Source organism: Perca fluviatilis, chromosome 22 (assembly GCF_010015445.1).
Source record: "Perca fluviatilis chromosome 22, GENO_Pfluv_1.0, whole genome shotgun sequence".
NCBI classification, from domain to species: domain Eukaryota; kingdom Metazoa; phylum Chordata; class Actinopteri; order Perciformes; family Percidae; genus Perca; species Perca fluviatilis.
The window spans coordinates 10,773,941-10,792,600 of record NC_053133.1 but is presented as its reverse complement, the minus strand read 5'-3'; the positions used below and the strand labels follow the sequence as shown (position 1 = coordinate 10,792,600).

General features: G+C 41.7%; 2 protein-coding genes across 4 annotated transcripts in view; both read right to left on the bottom strand.

Annotated features, from left to right (window-relative positions):
* The window catches only part of bmp6 (bone morphogenetic protein 6), a 46,200-nt gene extending 42,444 nt beyond the window's left edge, over window positions 1-3,756 (bottom strand). Inside the window, exon 1 of the mRNA XM_039789593.1 lies at window positions 2,208-3,756. Within this exon, the coding sequence (XP_039645527.1) occupies window positions 2,208-2,616 (409 nt within the window). The 5' untranslated portion in view covers window positions 2,617-3,756. The remainder of the gene's footprint in view (window positions 1-2,207) is intronic.
* The window catches only part of zgc:101569 (uncharacterized protein LOC449822 homolog), a 46,601-nt gene that overhangs the window by 23,375 nt on the left and 4,566 nt on the right, over window positions 1-18,660 (bottom strand). Inside the window, exons 3-8 of one of the 3 annotated variants that reach the window (XR_005637949.1) lie at window positions 17,864-17,961; window positions 17,007-17,151; window positions 8,007-8,156; window positions 6,949-7,064; window positions 6,528-6,667; window positions 4,064-4,171 (exon numbers count right to left, since the gene is read on the bottom strand). Coding sequence is in view for 2 of the 3 variants with exons in the window: in XM_039789597.1 (XP_039645531.1) it covers window positions 6,560-6,667; window positions 6,949-7,064; window positions 8,007-8,156; window positions 17,007-17,151; window positions 17,864-17,961 (617 nt within the window). In the remaining variant the exon portion in view is untranslated. Of the gene's footprint in view, window positions 1-4,063; window positions 4,172-5,157; window positions 5,377-5,942; window positions 6,668-6,948; window positions 7,065-8,006; window positions 8,157-17,006; window positions 17,152-17,863; window positions 17,962-18,660 lie in introns of those variants that run through there. The other 2 variants (XM_039789597.1, XM_039789596.1) reach the window with 2 other exon arrangements.

The following is an 18,660-nucleotide window of genomic DNA, read 5'->3' as shown; positions in this document are numbered from 1 at the left end:
CACACACACACACACACACACACACACACACACACACACACACACACACACACACACACACACACACACACACACACACAGATTAGGTGGGGAAGGTGCCTTTCAATGAATAAATCTGCTTTAGGTTCTGTCTGTTAATCCTATTTTTTAAACAGTTTCAGACAGATTGTTTGGCTTCTTCGCTTTTCTTCCTTTCATTTATCTTGATTCTAATTTGTAGTTTCACTTTGGCCACACATGATATCCAGATTTTGGGGCCGGTTTTGAAACAAGAAGGACCACCCAGGAGTGTTTCAGGCATCTTTCTACTATAGCTTCCGAAGTCGCTCCTCACAAACCGCTCCAAATCGAGCAAGAGACACATTAAAAACTAATCGGATGGCGATGACACACGGTAGTCGTGCAAGGCCTTATTTGCAAAGCAGATGGAAAGCCTTGGCCTGTCCGACATTAATTACAATCACATTCAGGGAGGAAGCCTTCCCTCCTCCAGGGCGGTTAGGACTCTGTGTACGGCTGGAGGAGATGGCAACCTAATCCCCCGGTCACCACAGAAATCTGAGGGAATTGTCAAAAGATGCACAGGACGTGATTAATCAAAGTGGAGAGCCAGATGTGCAACAACACAGAATAAACCCAAACTGACACAGCACAGGAATACCAAAACCACAGACACACAAACACCACGCAGCCACCACCACACTCCCACACAGAAGCCAACAGAGGGGCTTCGATATTTGAGACTAAAGCGACGGCCTCCTTCTGTCTGAATATCTGGTTTTCATCACTACATGTTGCAAGACCAATACTCACAGGACCAATAAGTGGAGAAACATTGGCTTTTTCTTACTCCAAACCCGATTCTCTTCTTCATGTGTGGTACTAAGTGACTGAGTATTAAGTGGTTTATAAAAGGTGAGGGGTAAAATATTTAAAAGGACTTCCAGTTTCAAAAGAAGTCTGAAAAAGAAACCATGAGACCACATTCTTCAGCAGTGATACATTCTCACTGTTCTCATGAGCTGGATCACGACAATACCCTTAGTTCCCAAGAAGAATGTCAATCAATCTGGATTTTAAGCCTCCTTGTCCAGCAGCGTCTGACTCTGGCAGCGCCTCTGTTTATCTTCAGGCGCTCTGTTTAGAGTCTCCCGGTAAACACTCGAGCTGCTAATGGAAGGAAGGCCTTTTGGCTTTTATGTTCCAAACTCGTTATGATTAAAGTGTCCCTCGTTATCGTCACTAGAGTTAATTAAAGACAAATCTGCTTGGGTAACACAAACAATGCGACGCAATTTTACTGCCCAGAAACCGCAACTCGCTGCGCTGTAGGTCAGTGGCAGGAATAGCCCTTTATATACAAATACCAGCGGTGGTGGTTGATGGTTTGCTGAGGATACTTGGTCTGTTTTCCCCGAGAAGACATAAATCATGAAGTAGATTGCACAGCATGACTAACCGCAGAATTTCGTTCCTATAAATGAGCCGAGGAGGGCCAATCTACCCGGAGAGAGGACGTGTAACAATAAATTACTCCGAAACAATATAAACCTCATCAGTTTTTCTAACCCACAGAGGACATGAGGCAGTATGTGGCTCTGTGCGGTTCATACAATGAGCTAGCTCAGGATCCAGTACTAAACGTGCGTCCCGGTGCGCCTGTTGCGCTACTGTCCTGTGTTTAAATTCAAATGTGGGTCAGCTATGAGCTCCAGGTGTCTTCAATATGGGTCAAATGTGTGGGGTAAAAAGTATTTTAGGAATAAGGAGGGGCCTAATTCATTAGTCATATTTAAAATCATATCCTCATAAATGTACATTTTGTTAGATACGATTCTTCCTAGCGACCCTCCACTTCAACCTTGCTTGTGCCAAACACCTGCTCACCCTTAACCCTTGTGTTGACTTCGGGTCAAATTGACCCGTTTTCAATTTTTTTTTATATCAGAAAATATGGGATGAAAGAAATACGCGCTGAAAATGTGTCGGAGAAAAATTTAACAATTTAAAACGTTGGAAAAAGCAAAAACAAACTGTGTAAAAAAAAAAAGGCGTCAAAAAGGGTCGAAAAAAGGGTTAAATCAAATTAAGATTTTCCATGTGATTCATCGTTCGAACAACTTGATAATTTCCATAAAATCTCAAAAGGAGCGCAATTACGCACAAAGAAATCGCAGAAAAAAATTAAATAAATTCAAGTTACTTACCGAGATTAACGAAGCTCATCACCATATCTGCATCATTCAGAAAGGCAGTTTCTTGGTATGTGGCCAGAGGAGGACTCTGGGTCGTACGCATGGACTGATATCGGTCCAGGATGCCTTCCACTTGGCTTTTCTCCTCGCTGGATATGGTGTTGTATAAGTCCAACATGAAAAGTGGAGCGGAGTTGTACTTTCCGTGTGACAGATGTGGTCTCGGTCTGTGCGGCAGCCCGAGGATGGACAGGATCTCCTTCTGCATCTCCCTCTTCTCGTGCGTTCGCAGCCGTCGGTGGATGAAACCCGGGTGCACTTCGTTGTTTCCATCCAGTGAATAATTACTCCCCGCGACCAGGAACATGCAGTAATAAGCGCTCCACCACAATCCGACCAAGGCAAGCCAGCAGCTGGTCATGGTGTTGTCGCGCTGTGCTCTCCGGAGTCCCAAGTGTGTCTGGCTTGGAGCTTCAGTCGCCTATCCAAATGTAAAATAGGCGTAATGGTAACCTACACCAAAGTCCGTCCGAGCGCGCGGTTATCGGTCGTAGCCGCAGATCAAAAGCGAGAAAAGACACGTGAATCAAGCCATCTGAAATACTTCCTTAAGAGAAATGTGCAAAATAGTGTCGGTCCTGCTTTCATTTCTGATTCCCGTAGCGCGCGGTGCTGCTTCAGGATAAAGTGCACCATGAGAAACTTTATTCTGAGCGCTCCGGTAAGTCGGTCAAAAGACACCGTTTGATACGAAGATCATCAATAAAAGAATAGCAAGTCCTCTGAAACAAGCCATTTTACTTTAAGCGGATATGTTTGCTCTCCAAAATATACGATTTCCCAACGCTGCGCACCGACAAAAGCCGCCCTTTAATAGTTAAAGTGGTGTCGGTGACGGTCACCTACTCTTACAGGCTGTGTATGAGAGTCTAACAGGAATTAGCAGGTTGCAGTCCATAATATGCGTGCGCGCGCGTGTACGTGTGCATGCGTCTGTGTGTGTGTTTGGATATGTGTGTTCTGAAACCGCCCACTCCTTGCGCACTTAGCCAGAGGTGGAGCTCTACAGACAAGGACAACTCTAACATCATATTTCCATATTTTGTTCGCTGCGGAATGACAGCCTGCTATTTAAATAAAAACGCCGAGTTTGTCTACTTTGCATTAGTAGTGCTCATCGTATTCGTGTTTAATTCTTTTAGTCCCTGTGACATAATGACTCCATCATAAACCCAGATGTGTATATCTTTGTTTAACTTTTGTAGCCGTTATTGGGTTGTAACTTAATTCACCAGCTGCGTTTTAATGCTCTGCAGCAGGCCTGTAGCCCACAGAGTATGTCCCCTAAAATTAAGAGTTACACTTCTGTGTCATAAGGCTTACATAGTTGCGCTTTCTTGCAACAATTTACTCCTCTGAAAAAGTCGGCACAAATCTGCTATAATGAAGCACGGATTACATCTTCACACACCGATAATCAAGGTGTGTGTCGACTCAGCTGAAGCAGAATTAATGTTACCCAGTTGAGGCACGACCCCTGACGATGGAGCTGGAAACAGCAAGCAATGACGCACAGCAACCCAACATGGAGAAGTTATCCGAACTCCTTTAAACACTACAGAAATAAACTGACTGAAGTTTTCGAATTAATTGTATGAATAACATTTAAAATCTCAATCAGCTGCATGATGGGGCTGCACTTTAAAGTAAATGTGAACCGAGCGCAACAATTAGTAAACTGTAGGCTATATCCAGTACTAGCAGGGGACAGCTGACATTGTCCCTCTACATGAATAAAATGGAATTCTTTTAAATCCTTATTTCCCCTCTCTCCTTCCACTTCCTCCCATCATTCCTTTCACCCTAACCTGTGTTGTGTCTTCATGGCCCCTTCAAACTGTGATGGTCCTGGTGATAAGGTCCAAAGGTGTCCATATCTCTCTCTGTGTCTCTGCTACTGCCAGAGCCTATCTTATCTGCATGTGAAGAGTGAGAACCAGCATCAAAGACACACACACACACACACACACACACACACACACACACACACACACACACACACACACACACACACACACACACACACACACACACACACACACACACACACACACACACACACACGCGCTTCAGTAACACCTCACATACAGCTAAAACAAAATTGCATATCATTACTTTAAACAAGTACTTTTACAGCAGGTTACAAACTATGCTGGTGTTTTGCATGTTATAGTACATTCACTTTACTTATGTAGACTTTTATTTTTATATTACCTGCAATGTTTTTCCTGTCTACCAAGCAGAAATCCTGTCAGTACAGTATGAAAATAATCTGCAAATATAAATATAATAATCTGGTTTGAGACGGCATTATGCATTTCCTCGTGTGTGTGTTAGAGAGGCAACCGAAAGATTAAACTCTAAAATAAAAGAACCAGGGATGAAGACGCCCTACTGGCCTGACAGAGAATAGTGCTCTCAAGGATGTCATTTATCAGGTTTTTTTTAGTTTTTCTTGGACTCAAAATTCCCATTTTCTAAAATGAGATCCTATTCCTGATTTATAACACAGATTCAGTGGTTAAGCAGAGTTTTAGTACACACAAAAAAAAATAAAGTCTTCTTCCACTGGCAATTATACAGTGAATTGTGAGTTTCCTCAAGATGCTTTTTTGGCTCTGGCACTAAACACAGAGAGACAGGGAAATAGTCATTTTGCGGATAAAAAACTATGAAAGAAAATAGGGAATTTTTTACCGCCTCATATGAGTCAGCTCATGGGAACAAACAGCATGAAATCCATGTTTAAAAACACTTCATGGGCTATTAACTGTGGGCATGGCTCATATTAAACAAACACAAGCCAGCACAAAAGCTTCCAGCTTCTTCTTCTTCCTTGGTGCTCTCCAGTGCTATCACAACATTCCTGTGATAAACAAGCTGCACACTGCAGGCTGATAATGATTGAAAAAAAGGCACTTAAATACTTCTATGTCCTTAACATTTTGCTTGACTTTAAGAAACTGTGTGTGTGCATCCCTGGAGGCAGAGCAGGTGATGTGTGTGTATGCTGGGTGAATTGGAAGTAGAGGGAGGAGGAAACATTAAACAGAGGTTCTGTGTCCTGTCATCACACTGTCTAGACAGGACACCTCCTAGACCTAATGAGGTCTTTGTCTGCCTGTATATCACACACACACACACACACACACACACACACACACACACACACACACACACACACACACACACACACACACACACACACACACACTTTTATTAAAGAGCATGTAAAAGGTCACGGCGGAAGAGTTCACATAAACTTGCACAGAGACAATCTAGTGTTGTGTGCTCAAGTACGATACGCACACACACACGCACACACCCCCACACGTCTCGCTAACTCGCAAAATTAAGGGGAAGCGTGCTCCAAAACCATAGGAATGCTTACACCTGGCACAGATCTGACAAGAAGTGCTGAATCTTCTGCAATAATTACAGTATATATTGCTAGGGTTCCTCGGTCACACGCACATGCACCAAACGTGAACGCACGTCTTATCCCAGTAATCAAGTGTTTTTTCAAAGGAACAATGGCGAGCTGCTGCAGGTTTGGTGCTTTTAGTCTTTTGTGCTGGATTAGCTTTGTGGTCACAGCCTTCCTATAGCCCAGCACATAAAGATAGCTCGGATTCTCCTTGATGATTTTCTTTGAAAAAACATTTTCAAAAAAAAGGTGCAAGACCACTTTTTTTAAACGTATATATTTATAATTCACACAGAAAGAAAGAAAAACAATCAGGGTAGTAGGCCGATACCCAAATGAAAGAAAAATGGCATTTTGGTTTCATCAGCTTGGGTTAAAACTAGTTTTTTTGTTCTAAGTGTTTTCCAAAATGAAAAGGTAAAGCTCCAGTGTATTCTTGACGTTGAACTCCATTTTCCCCCAGCCATCAGGGTTTAAACAGCCCTCATTTAAAAACACGCTGCTACATGAAATGTGGAGCTTGCAGACTGACAGTTGTACTCTAAAACAATTGCAAATTGTGGCTTTAAAATATACATTAGACTCACATTACCTTTGTGTTTTATCTTTCTGCTTTTTAGATGTCATTCCTCCAAAAACTATGCTTACAATTGCATCTCACACAAATCCAAATGAATAATAAACCTAATAATACAACATTATTCCTTAGTTCTTTTATTTAACATAACTACTAGTCAATATATCTATTAGATAACAAGCTAATATGGTTGGCTAGGTAAGGATTATCTTATTAATATCAAATCGACCAGATCAAACATTGGATGCAGCAAGATGTGTTAGATCACCTGAAATGCACAAGGCCTCTGCAAACTAATTCCTAGAAGAATTTCCCTCCTTTTCCTGCTCCAGTAGTGAAACTGGTTGCCCCGGTGACAGCTTCTGATTGGATGACAGGAATTCCGTGGTCGATCTCATACTGCATGGCCTGAACAGAGGATGACCGATTAAACCAATTCAAAACGACCTTTGCATATCAGAAGATTTTAACTTAATGAACTCAACCTGGTGGCAACTCGAAAGGGCAAATATCCTAAACTTGTTTGATGGTCAGTAAAATATTAACTTTGAAAATGTGAACGAACATTGTGCACAATTGTTTTTGGTTCTTTCACATTCAGTTTTTTGATCTGACACACCACGTCTGAAGCCGACATGTTGGTATCATACATAAGGCATGATAGTGGAACACTCCTACATTGTGTGTACCTGTGTGAAGGAGGGAGCATCGTAGCAGCTGTACATGGCTGAGGAGCGGTCGGCCCGCAGACACTGCTGAGGGAAGGAGCGGATCTGCTCTGCTAACTGCAAGGCTGCCTGTAAAGCTGTGGTTGTAACATGAAGTCAGTCCAACACAGTGATACACATGAGCATATTCAGAACATTATGCATACACTAGGAAATGCAGCCATTTATAACATCGGAAATGCATACAGGTTAATGTGTTGATAACCCTTTCTCTTAAAAAAAAAAAAAATCTATGCCTCATTATGCCACACTTTGATGCCCTCTGTGTGTGTGTGTGTGTGTGTAATATATATATATATATATATATATACATATATATATATATATATATGTGTTGGTGAGCTGCTATTTCTTCCCTTCCCTCTGATGTTAAACCCGCGCTAAGTGATCATCTCTCAGAGAGGCCAATTAGGCCGAGGCTTGACTGTGGGAAGAGGAACTTCCTAAAAGAATTAAGCAAATCTTCTAACATCTAAGAAGAGTGTGTGTGTGTGTGTGTGTGTGTGTGTGTGTGTGTGTGTGTGTGTGTGTGTGTGTGTGTGGGTGTGTGTGAGAGAGTGAGTGTGAGAGAGTGAGTGAGAGGGGGGATTCACACATGGAAAGGCTTTTTGGGGATTTCAAGGATACAGGAACGTTCATGCATTAATGTAATACAGGAAATGCCGTATTGAAATGCATGCATAACTTAAATCTCAGACTGCTGCTGGAATGAGTGAGGAGAGAAAAAAAATCTGGCTATATTTCATTACTACAGGACGAATCCACAAAAGCACTGTAATGCTAAAGCTTTAGACTATTATTTTCTTTTAATTTTATTTTTAAATTATGTAATCATCAATACATTTAGATCAGGAAAGATTCAAAGATGAAGTAAATAAGGCATTCAATGACAACTTTCAATACTTTTTATACGCGATGGACACATTTTGGTCGATATTCGTAATGTATCGAGGTGCGATCCCCAGCACTATCCATAACACAGCACTAATAAACACAGAATCTACACTAACTCCCAATACCTTGGCCATTTGGAACAACTCTGTTTGCCAGTCCGTAGGCAAGAGCCTCCTGCGCTCCGATTGGTCGTCCAGTCAGAATCAGGTCGAGGGCTCGTGACAGACCAATGAGACGCGGGAGCCGCACTGTGCCTCCGTCAATCAGAGGAACTCCTGAAAGAAGATGAGATGTTCAGTGTAAAATATGTGTTTGGTGTGTGTTGTATCACAGTCATATATGACTACATATGGCACAAAGAGACTCCGATAGTACAGAGTATCCTAAATATCCCATGCTATTATCTCAGACCAGGGCATTTATACTCATTTAGACCAACAGTCCTCTTACACTAAGACTTAAAGTGATGGTTCGGAGTAATTTCACCCTAGGGTCCTTTGCACCATGACCTCGAGCCAAACACCCCCCAGAAGCTTTTTTCACCTGGGTCTAACATTGGGAGAGTTAGCGTAGAGTAGCGTTAGCCGCTGAATAGCTTAGCGCAGAGGCTAATGGATCCGAAGTGTCTCTTAACATTACCCCACTAATAATGCCCGAAATGATACCAAAGGTCTACACTAGTATATATAGGTTATCGACTCATAAAAAGATGGATTGTAAAGTTTGTAAGTACACCAGAAGTGTATGTAAATAACACTTGCCTGCTGGCTTCTGCTCTCTGCTGTTGTTGCTGCTGCTGTAAGACGAGTGCTTAGGGCAGTCTACAAATTACAACACCGAAAAGAGATGCAACAAAAATATTTTTTAATTTAACTTATTTTTTAAAGTAAGTGCTGTAGTATAACTAGCAGGAGACAAGTAATAATTGAGGTAAGTTTGGAGACATTACCTTATTTAATCATTAAATTAATAAATATTTTTGTTGCATCTCTTTTCGGTGTTGTAATTTGTAAATGTCCCTAAGCACTCTTACTGCCCGGTAGTAACAGCAGCAGCAGCAGCAGAGAGCAGAAGCCAGCAGGCAAGTGTTATTTACATAAACTTCTGGTGTACTTACAAATTTTACAATCCATCGTTTTATGAGTGCATAACCTATTTGTACTACTGTAGACGTTTGGTATCATTTCGGGCATTATTAGTGGGGTAATGTTAAGAGACACTTCGGATCCATTAGCCTCTGCGCTAAGCTATTCAGCTGATAACGCTACGCTACGCTAATTCTCCCAATGTTCGACCCAGGTGAAAAAAGCTTCTGGGGGGGTGTTTGGCTCGAGATCATGGTGCAAAGGACCCTAGGGTGAAATTACTCCGAACCGTCACTTTAAACAAAAGGTGATTTATCTAGTATTCAATTAGTTAGTCATTATTAGTCTTTTATCCCCCCCCCAAAAAAAGCAAAATATTCTCTTGTTTGAATGTCTCAAAAATAATAAAATTCTGTTTTACATTATTGTAAATTGAATATATTTAGGCTTTGGACAAAACAAACAATTAAAAAGATGTCACCTTGGGCACTAAGAAAATGTGATGGACTTTGATGGATTTCTTGATTTTGCGACATAACCCCTGTCTAACTCATAAATCAAAAATGATTGATAATGAAAATAATTATTAGTTGCAGCCCTATGCTGGACTGTTGCACACATTTGGAAATTCCAGTTCAAATGAAAAATATATCCAGAATGTGGGGGTGGGAGTTTTCTAAAATTACCTTTAGACACACATTTAGATTATTTAACTGTAAAAGGAAATCTAGGCCACTGTGCCAGTGTATTAGGTTCAGTTAAACTGTGTGAAAACAAGCCAAAGAAACACTTAGAAATACATAATATACTGCTGGCATTAATCTAGGTTACAGCTGTCATGGGAACAACGTTTTTGAAACCCTTTTACTCCTTAACTGTAACTCTGCTTTCTTTCAGTCAGTACATGAAAACTCAAACTCCTCCTTACCCTCAGTCTCACTGGAAACATTTGCATTATTACTGGGTGTACCAGAGAGAAAGAGGGATAGGAGGGAAGGGAGAGAGAAACAAGAGCGGAGAAAGTACACTGCAAGGTACAGTAAGCTTCTGGCATCTGTCCTAATTTCTAAAGAGCACCAGCTGGAACTGGCACACTTTCTACTTTACAGCTTTCAAAGTTCCACGCCACAATCCCGACTCCCTAATTCCTCCAAGTCGCTGATTCTATTTGACCGCCCCTTATTGAGAGCACATGTGTCGGACATGTTTTCATAACCCCAAATCATCATGCGAGCTTTCAGGGTCCCCCCCCCCCTCTCATTCTTTAGGGAGTCGTGGAATTACTGTGATTCAGATAAATTAAATTGAAATACATGAAATGCCAGTGGTAATACACGAGCGACCAATCCAGGGGCCTGGTTTGGGTTCAGACAGTCGGCACATATGGCGCTCTGACAGACTGAAGACTGTGATTAGGTGGGGGTGGGGGGGTGTTACACTGTCTGCAAATTCTAGATTTCACTCAATTTTTCAGTCATCCCCCATTACAGGAGTGTATCCTACAGAAATGTAAATTACAGAGTGTACGGCTGAGCACACTGAGCCGATGAAATGCAACATAAATGACAGCTGAATTCCTTTTGCAGAGACTCTTGCAGCACAGGTGTGTGTGAGGTTCAAGGTCTTTTCAATATTGACTGAGACAACTAAGTCTTTCAGCCAGGGCTTTTCTGCTCCGTGGAGCTTTGTGCACCTCATGGAACTACACACAATTACATGCATTCCTATACAAGTATGTGTGACACACACACACACACACACACACACACACACACACACACACACACACACACACACACACACACACACACACTCTCCTATGGTTGCCAACCTTTGTCCTACAACCCTATCAGATGAACTCAACTCATTAATCCATTACTTTCTAGACATTTCTGCCATACTTAGATAACCATTTCAACATATCCATCACTTTTAGCCTTTTCATAATTTATCCATTACTTTTAGCTAACTGTTTAGACTTCTCAATCAAATAAAAAATAAAAAAATTTTGTTTTAATTTGTTTAGCTACTCTATAGTCTTTCCATGTACCCACTGGTAGCTGCAGAATCATTCCTGTAATCCTCAGCAACAGATGGTTGATTAGTGCATAGAGCTCCTCGATGTTGGGTCCAGCACTATCGCTTTTGATTACAACAAAAGACAGAAAGAGGAAAAAAGAGAAAGAGAGAGAGAGAGAGAGAGAGAGAGAGAGAGAGAGGGCTGGCTAGGAAACAGTGAGAGGAAGACAGAGCCTGACTCTATTAAGGATAGATAAAGAACCAGGTTGACCTCCCGTCTGTCTGTCTTTGGTGCTGCTATTGGCACCATCGCTATCAGCAAACGGAAGGATCTCCCTTCTTATCCACAGCACTCGTCTCCAGCACCTCCAACCCTCACCCTCTGTCTGATAGTTCTGTCTCTGATGTGTCCTGTTTTCGGGAATTTACACAAAACCTGCGCTTTGTCCCACATGAATGGGCGCTGAGGGGTAGGAAGCAACTCATTGAAGTAGTTTTAACTCAAAAGGCATGTTTGGCTTGAAAGAAGATGGCTGAGGCGGTGGCTTCTGATCCCCTATTCCAAGTTTCATAGAGGAAAATGTTTGGCAGTGATCCTGATACCAGATAATCAGTTAGCGTCCGCAAAACAAAAAACGTTGATTTGTCATCGTTGTTCTGCAGTAATGAGCTAAACATTTGAAAAGGAGCCCTCGGCCTTCTCGTTCAAAGCAGATAAGCCCATAGTCAAGACTGCAGCTTGTTATTAACAAGGTTAAACATGAGTCAGTAAAGCCTATTGTTTAATAACTAGCTAGAAGAGGTGGTTTTCTTCCTGCATCATAGGGCCATCACAGCTTATCTGACTGACGTGTAGGACCTTGTAATTTATCTACGTGCTACAGAGTTGGACATAATGTGTTGGCCTGTGATAGCAGCACAGTTTTTATTATCTTCAATCAGCATTAATTTGCTAAACATAAAAAAAAACATAAAGAATTACATTTAAAATAAGGTTAATATATTTTGTAAGTTTAACAACAAATGCTGCAGCTCAGGTCTGTTTGCATCTGTACATATTTTGGTACATTATTATCCCATCTTTATCTTTAAATTACAAGCATCTATTCAGTTTGTAAAATCAAACCAGGCCGCAGTCATTTAAGACAGAAAAGCAGACCTGGGTCCAAGCCCCATTATTCACCCTGCTGAATTGAAAGATGAAGACACTGAATCCCTGCCAGCTGAAAGACTGCTGCTCTGTAGCTGCCCTCTGTGAACTCCTTGTGGACTTGGGAGGCCTACGCGCTATTGGTACCAAGTCCGATAGGAGGAGATCGCATTCCACGGGACATCACATATCCAACATCTACAGCTACTAATAATCTGAGAACAGAGTGTTAACACAACCCACTGAGGTGTTCTCATTTGCTGCTGGTGCTGCTGGCATCCTCGCCACATCAAAGTAAAACCAACTACAATGGCCTCCCATGAGGGTAATGCGATTAAGTTTGATGTGGATTAACGATTTCCGGATAACTCCATACTAAAATGGACAGAGGGAAAAGAGCAGACCTTCAGTCGGAAGTGCACTTTGAAATACTCACTAGGAATGAAGGAAAATAGCTGCATTGGGCTGGGTCAAACATGAGTGCTACGCAGTTAAGTTGATTTCATGTATTTAGCCCACTAAGTTAATACCAGGGCTTTGTATTCTTTAGCTTGCAGAGTACAATTATACAAGACCACCAAGGCTGCAAACAGGGCCTTAAATCATGAAAATGACAGAGGATATGTAGCACCTCGTAAGACCAAAAAACTAAATCACATGGAAATTCAAACATAATCAGATCCCATCAGGAACCCAATCTGTCCCAAAGTCACTCAATTTTAGGTACAAAGTTTTAAATGATTCTAAACGTGATTGTCTTTGGATTAATAAGAAGCTATTTGTAACTGTCTAAAACAATGTCCATGTCTTGCCAACAATGTATCCCCTTACAAAAATGTTGACAACTGCTCCATCTATTCACAAAAAAAAAAACTGAAGTTCCAAAAAAGACTGGAGTGAGATGATGTTATCACTGGACTATGTCACTCAGTTTCAAACTCACTGAGCGGGTGTTTGAATTGGCCGATGTTATGTCAGCTTTGGACGGAGGTTTGACTTCGATTCAACATGTGGCTTCTTCTTTATTGGCACTCTTGGTCTGTCCCTCGTCCATGTATTAGACAGGACTTAAAACTGAAGAAGAAAAAGGGAGAAGATACTGACATGACTGATTGGTGTGTGTGTGTGTGTGTGTGTGTGTGTGTGTGTGTGTGTGTGTGTGTGTGTGTGTGTGTGTGTGTGTGTGTGTGTGTGTGTGTGTGAGTGAGAGAGGGGTCTCCATTTGGCAGTTACTACTTCAAACAGGGAAATCAGAGTACTATCCTAACAATCCTGGACAACTTCCATGCTTGCCCGATTTAGCCTCACCATTTGAAGAAAAATCCTTGAATGAAGTATAACTGAACTATTTTACGTTTCCTTTTCCGGTGCCAACTTTTTTTTTTTTTTGTGCTTTGTAATGTTCCTCTGGGTTAAAGAACCAAAATAACATTAGGGAATTAGGTAAGCACGGTGGTTTTTCATTCAGGCCTCTCAAAATCCAACGAGCAGTAGACACTTATACCAGACTCCTGTGACGCAACCATCTCCTCCTTCTCATTTCCTCCTCGGCGAGGCAGAGGGGCCCCAGACAGGAAGCCACAGGTTCGGCAGCCAATCACGTGCCAGAAAGCTGTCAGATCCTTATGGTTGCCATTGGCCCACATCAGAGCAGTGCAGTGAGCCTCTGAGGGTTTTTTTGACTCCAAAGCCACCAGGGATTCCCTCCGGCTGCTGCCATCTGTGCCCGACCCCAAAACGGTTACAGAATTCAACCATTAAAAGGAAATAATCTGTAAGAAACAGAGGATCTTTAAATAAACTGTGCGTCCCACAGAGCAGCGCTACGTTTGATGTAAATGGGGAGGGAAGTTCGGTTTTCAATTGTTTAATGTTAGGAAAATGCACTCTTTTCCACTGTAAAGTCTGTTTTTTCTAAACTTAAGGTCTTATAAGAATTGTCTCATTGTGGAATGCAGCCCCATTAAATCTTGTTAATGTTCACTCACACCCACCGGGAATTAAACCACAATAACTACAGGCTTGAAAAGGTGAAAATTCTGGTTATGCAGCATACAACTGTGCGGCAGTATGGGTATAAAAAAGCTGAACACCGCTAGCAGAGTAATAATTACTCTGCTAAATGCACATCTGAAAAACCACAGTGGTTTTAACTAAGCTGAGGGGAAACGACTCAAATGTGTTGACAAACAAGCCTGAAGATATGTGGCAATCAAGAGGCAGAGAATTAATTACTGGGAGGAAATGTGCAACTTGTGCCGAAACCACAGTAATGCTCATTTCTGCCTCCCAAACATAGTTTTGAGCTGATGGAAGAGGTCTGAGTGCAGTCATTAGATTCATTTCATCCCTAATGGGACACAAAGAGCTTAGACTGAGACTCTTGGATCTGTTGAAAGAAGCTTGTCAGTTTGTGTCCAGAGATGCAGTGACAATCCATTGTTACCTCATAACCTTTGTTTTATACATATTCTCCTGTGTCTTCCCTAATCTGTACTTCTATCTTCAATTCCAGTATTTCCTTACTTCCCCTCTTTTTGTTTCTGGCAGACAGAAAGACCAGTTGTTGCTTGAACTTGAATTTTTCAGCAGGTAACCTACAGAATTAATAGTGGCAAGCATTCTAATTAAAACATGTTGTAGTAGACTACAACATGTTTTAAGGCTTTAATGTTAAAAAACAAACAAAAAAAACACAACCGTACAGAAGTTGTTTCAAAGGCACAGTTTCTAAATACGGGCTGTGTGCATTTAGTTACTTTCACAGTATATGTAAAGCACCTCGACCTGCTTTATAATTAAAAAAGAAATTGAAACTTTACTTTTTACAATATGGGTATAATATGGTATAATATGGGTAATATAACACAATGTTTTAACTTTCGGTAACAAATCAACAGAGACTCTAATTGCACAAATCAATGACAAGCAGAGGACTTCTAATTAGATGTGAAATTCTCTTTTTTTTTTTCCAGAGTCTTACTTTAAGAAATAAAAACATGTTTTTCTTCAAAGGTATGGTATAAAAACGTTTTTAAACTGAAAATTGACACTGCAGAGAGACTAGACTGGAGTGTGGCCTGGCACTGAAGACTTGCCACCAGACAGTCTGGGAGGACGGACAGAAAGACAAGGGCACTGCCAGGATGCTCTCCTGTAAATTACAGGCCTGAGATGATAAGCCCTGCATGTTTACACTCTAAATCTAGTACTGCCAGTAAATTATAGTACAACAGTTGCATTTATAAACACCATGGTTGTATTTTAAACCCTCTAGCAGCATGGCTAAAGCAATGACAGCTACGCGAGAGATGCTGCAACGGTCCAACACGAGGCACTTTCACATAGTGAAGCCAACCACGACTTGCTGGGATCAGGATTAGCTTAAAGTGTTTACAGCAGAAGATCCAAAGTACTACTTGTTCTTTTAAAACTATAGCTGAGTCAGCGGGCAAACCAAGCCAGTAAGCTACGAGACGCCAAACAAGGAAAATGTTGTTTAGGGAGGAAATTGGTGACATAAATAATATGTAAGCCCTGTTTGGCCCCGCAGTGGAAACCTGGCACTGGGTTGCTTCCTCTCCTACTTATCAAGACTGCCCAGCAGAGTCTGGCCGTGATGCCAAAAGGTCACGGTCACTGGTGTTATCGTCCTTTGACTCCGTCCTCAAGCACAAACAAGAGGAGGCTGGGGTGATAACAGAGGACAGAGTAACAAAGTTAAAAAATATAAATAGCGTTGACTTCCTGGCATTAGGGGACAGATGATGTATGCGTGGATGCAAAAGAAAAACACAAGCATACTTTCATGGGCAGATATAATTAGATGAGCAAATGCACAACGGTAGAGAGAGGTGGTGGTGGTAGCAGCAGCAGAACTATTCCTATTTCTACCGCCAGTAGTGATAGGATTGTATTAGCAATAGCAGGGTTAAAAGAGAAACAGTATACACATTAGTATCACTAGTATTAGAAGTAGAACATCAAAAAGAAGTAGTCAAATTAGCTTGAGCTACTATCAGCGGCATGAATACTGACAGATGAGTCAAGTGGAAGCTACGACATCAGCAGTTGCTTATTCTAGTGGCAGGTAGTGATAGTAGTTGCACTGGGAGTAGTCGAGGTAATACCACTACGAGTAGAGAGAAGTGTTTTAAGTAGTTGTAGCAGCCGAGCAAGTGCTAAGAGGTAGAACTGCTACTACAACTACTAGCGACAGTTGCATGGGTAAAAAGATGTACATTAGGCGGCTGCAGTATTAGTTGTAGTAACTCGTAGTTTTGAACTAGTGGTGGTGTTATTTTTCATGGTTGTCCTGTGTAGTAGTTGTAGTGTTAATACTAACAGTAATAGCATAAGAGAAACTTTAAGGAGTAATATTAGCTGAAATAAAAGCAGAGGAAGTAGTTGTACTAAAAGTAGTTGCACTACTAGCAGAAGATCTCGCAGCAGTAGAAAAATGAAATGTATTAATGGTCAAGTCTCACTGAAGCAAGCTTGGGATCTGAGGGGCACAGGTTCAACCCCCCAACACATCCAGTGTAGCTGCTCAGCAGCCAACAGATCAGACTGTGTGTTGGCTTCCGGGTGTCTAGCTGTGTCAGTGTAAGCAGGGCGTTCCTAAAAAAAATAAATAAAAAAAGACAGCATTCATTGATGCTCTCAATGAAACTACCTTGAATAGGGGTTAAAAGGTTAAAAAATAAAAAAAATAACTTCCAGCTGTAAAGGCACTAGTAGCATTTTAGCATAGTAGTACTACTGTCCTACCACCACCACCACTACTAGTAGAAGAACAGTACAGTACAGTACAGTACAGTAGTACCTGTAGAAGCAGTAAAGACAGCAGCGGTGTGAGGCGTCAGACGTACCAAACCTGCGACAGAACACCCCCATGACGGCGCTCTCCTCCACCACTCTCAGATCTGCCAGCAGAGCCAGCTCCAGCCCTCCAGCCACAGCAAAGCCGCTGACTGCTGCTATCAGCGGCTTAGACAGTTCCAAACGGGAGGGACCCTGGAGGAAACAACCAGATTAGTACATCAAAACACACAAACACACACACACAAAGCTGTAAGCACAGTAAAATCAACTCAGAAACACACATTGTTAACAAGGCAGCAACGCTGCTTCCTGTCAAATATATCCACTGTACAGGATATTTGAAGCATCTCTATATGGACGTATATTTTCACTATCCACTTCATGCTTTTCTACCTCTGATTTCCATGGTGCATCTACTAAAATGTTTCTAGATTTGTTTGTAATTGTAACAAATGATCCAAGTTCTGGTGAACAAATGAAGCGCTGTGTATTCTGTAAGAGATGCAGTGCTATACATTTTCTGCACACGAGGTCCACTCAATCCCAAAGTTAACATGCAATCCAAACTAATTCTACGCAATCTGCAGTAGTATAGTGTGTGGTTTACACATATATTATGCTATAATCTTTATTCTTTGTAAAGTGATAGCCGTGTGAGAAGTTAGGACTTTCTGCACATGCACAGCACACACACACAGCTGTAGTCACTAAGGCATTTTCCTGATTCAACATAAAGCCAAATCTTCACTACTACCTGTCTTCCCAAACCCTTAACAATATTCACAATCACTACTGACCACATCTGGTTTTATATTTTTGTGGAAACCTTTAGCCCTCCATTAGGATCATAAGGAAAAATAGATATAACCCTCTATCGCACACACACAGACCAAACAGCGCTCACCATCGGACCGGGACCCTTGGTGACATCTTGCTCCAATTTGAGGGAGGCAGGGTGATTGGCCAGCTCTTTCAGATCATAACCAGCACAGAAATTCCCTCCTAGAGGAGACCACAAAATTACAAAGTATGGCAGCTGGAAAGTCAGAGAGGAAGGGAAAATGATGAGGATGAAAAAAACAACAAGTTGAGCTGGAGTCCGAGGGCTGCAATTTGGATAGCAGCTTGCTTTGGGCTGGCTGGCACACAAATGCATCTCTTCCCTAAAGAGCTCAAATCCAATACATAGTCACAAATCATGCATGTGCCCACACACACATATGCACATACACAATATCCTCATTAATGGAAGACTAACATAGTCCAACCACAGCCCCTTCCGCTGGATTCATGTGGTAATTACAACATTACCCAAGAGGCCTACAAACACTATGTCACAGGATCAGGCAGGGACTCATAAAATCCTCCTCTCTCCGTAATGTAACAGTAATGAAAATGATTATAACGAACACATGTGCCAGCAACACCCATCAACTGGGAGCTTTGATTACAGCTGTGGGTCAGTGCAGGGCAATTATAGAAAAACAGTGCGTCATGCCGTTTATGGGAGCAACGATGTGACAGAGCTCCCTAAACTCCTTTGTCCTTGTGGGGAAAAAAAAAGAGCAGACGCTATAAAGAGCGGGCCCATTCATGGAGGATGTTAAAGCATTATTCAGAGGAGATTTGTTAGTTATGGACCAAACAGAGAGGAAGATGTTCCATTTACTTGATTAAAAATAAGCAGCAGTGCAGTTTTGT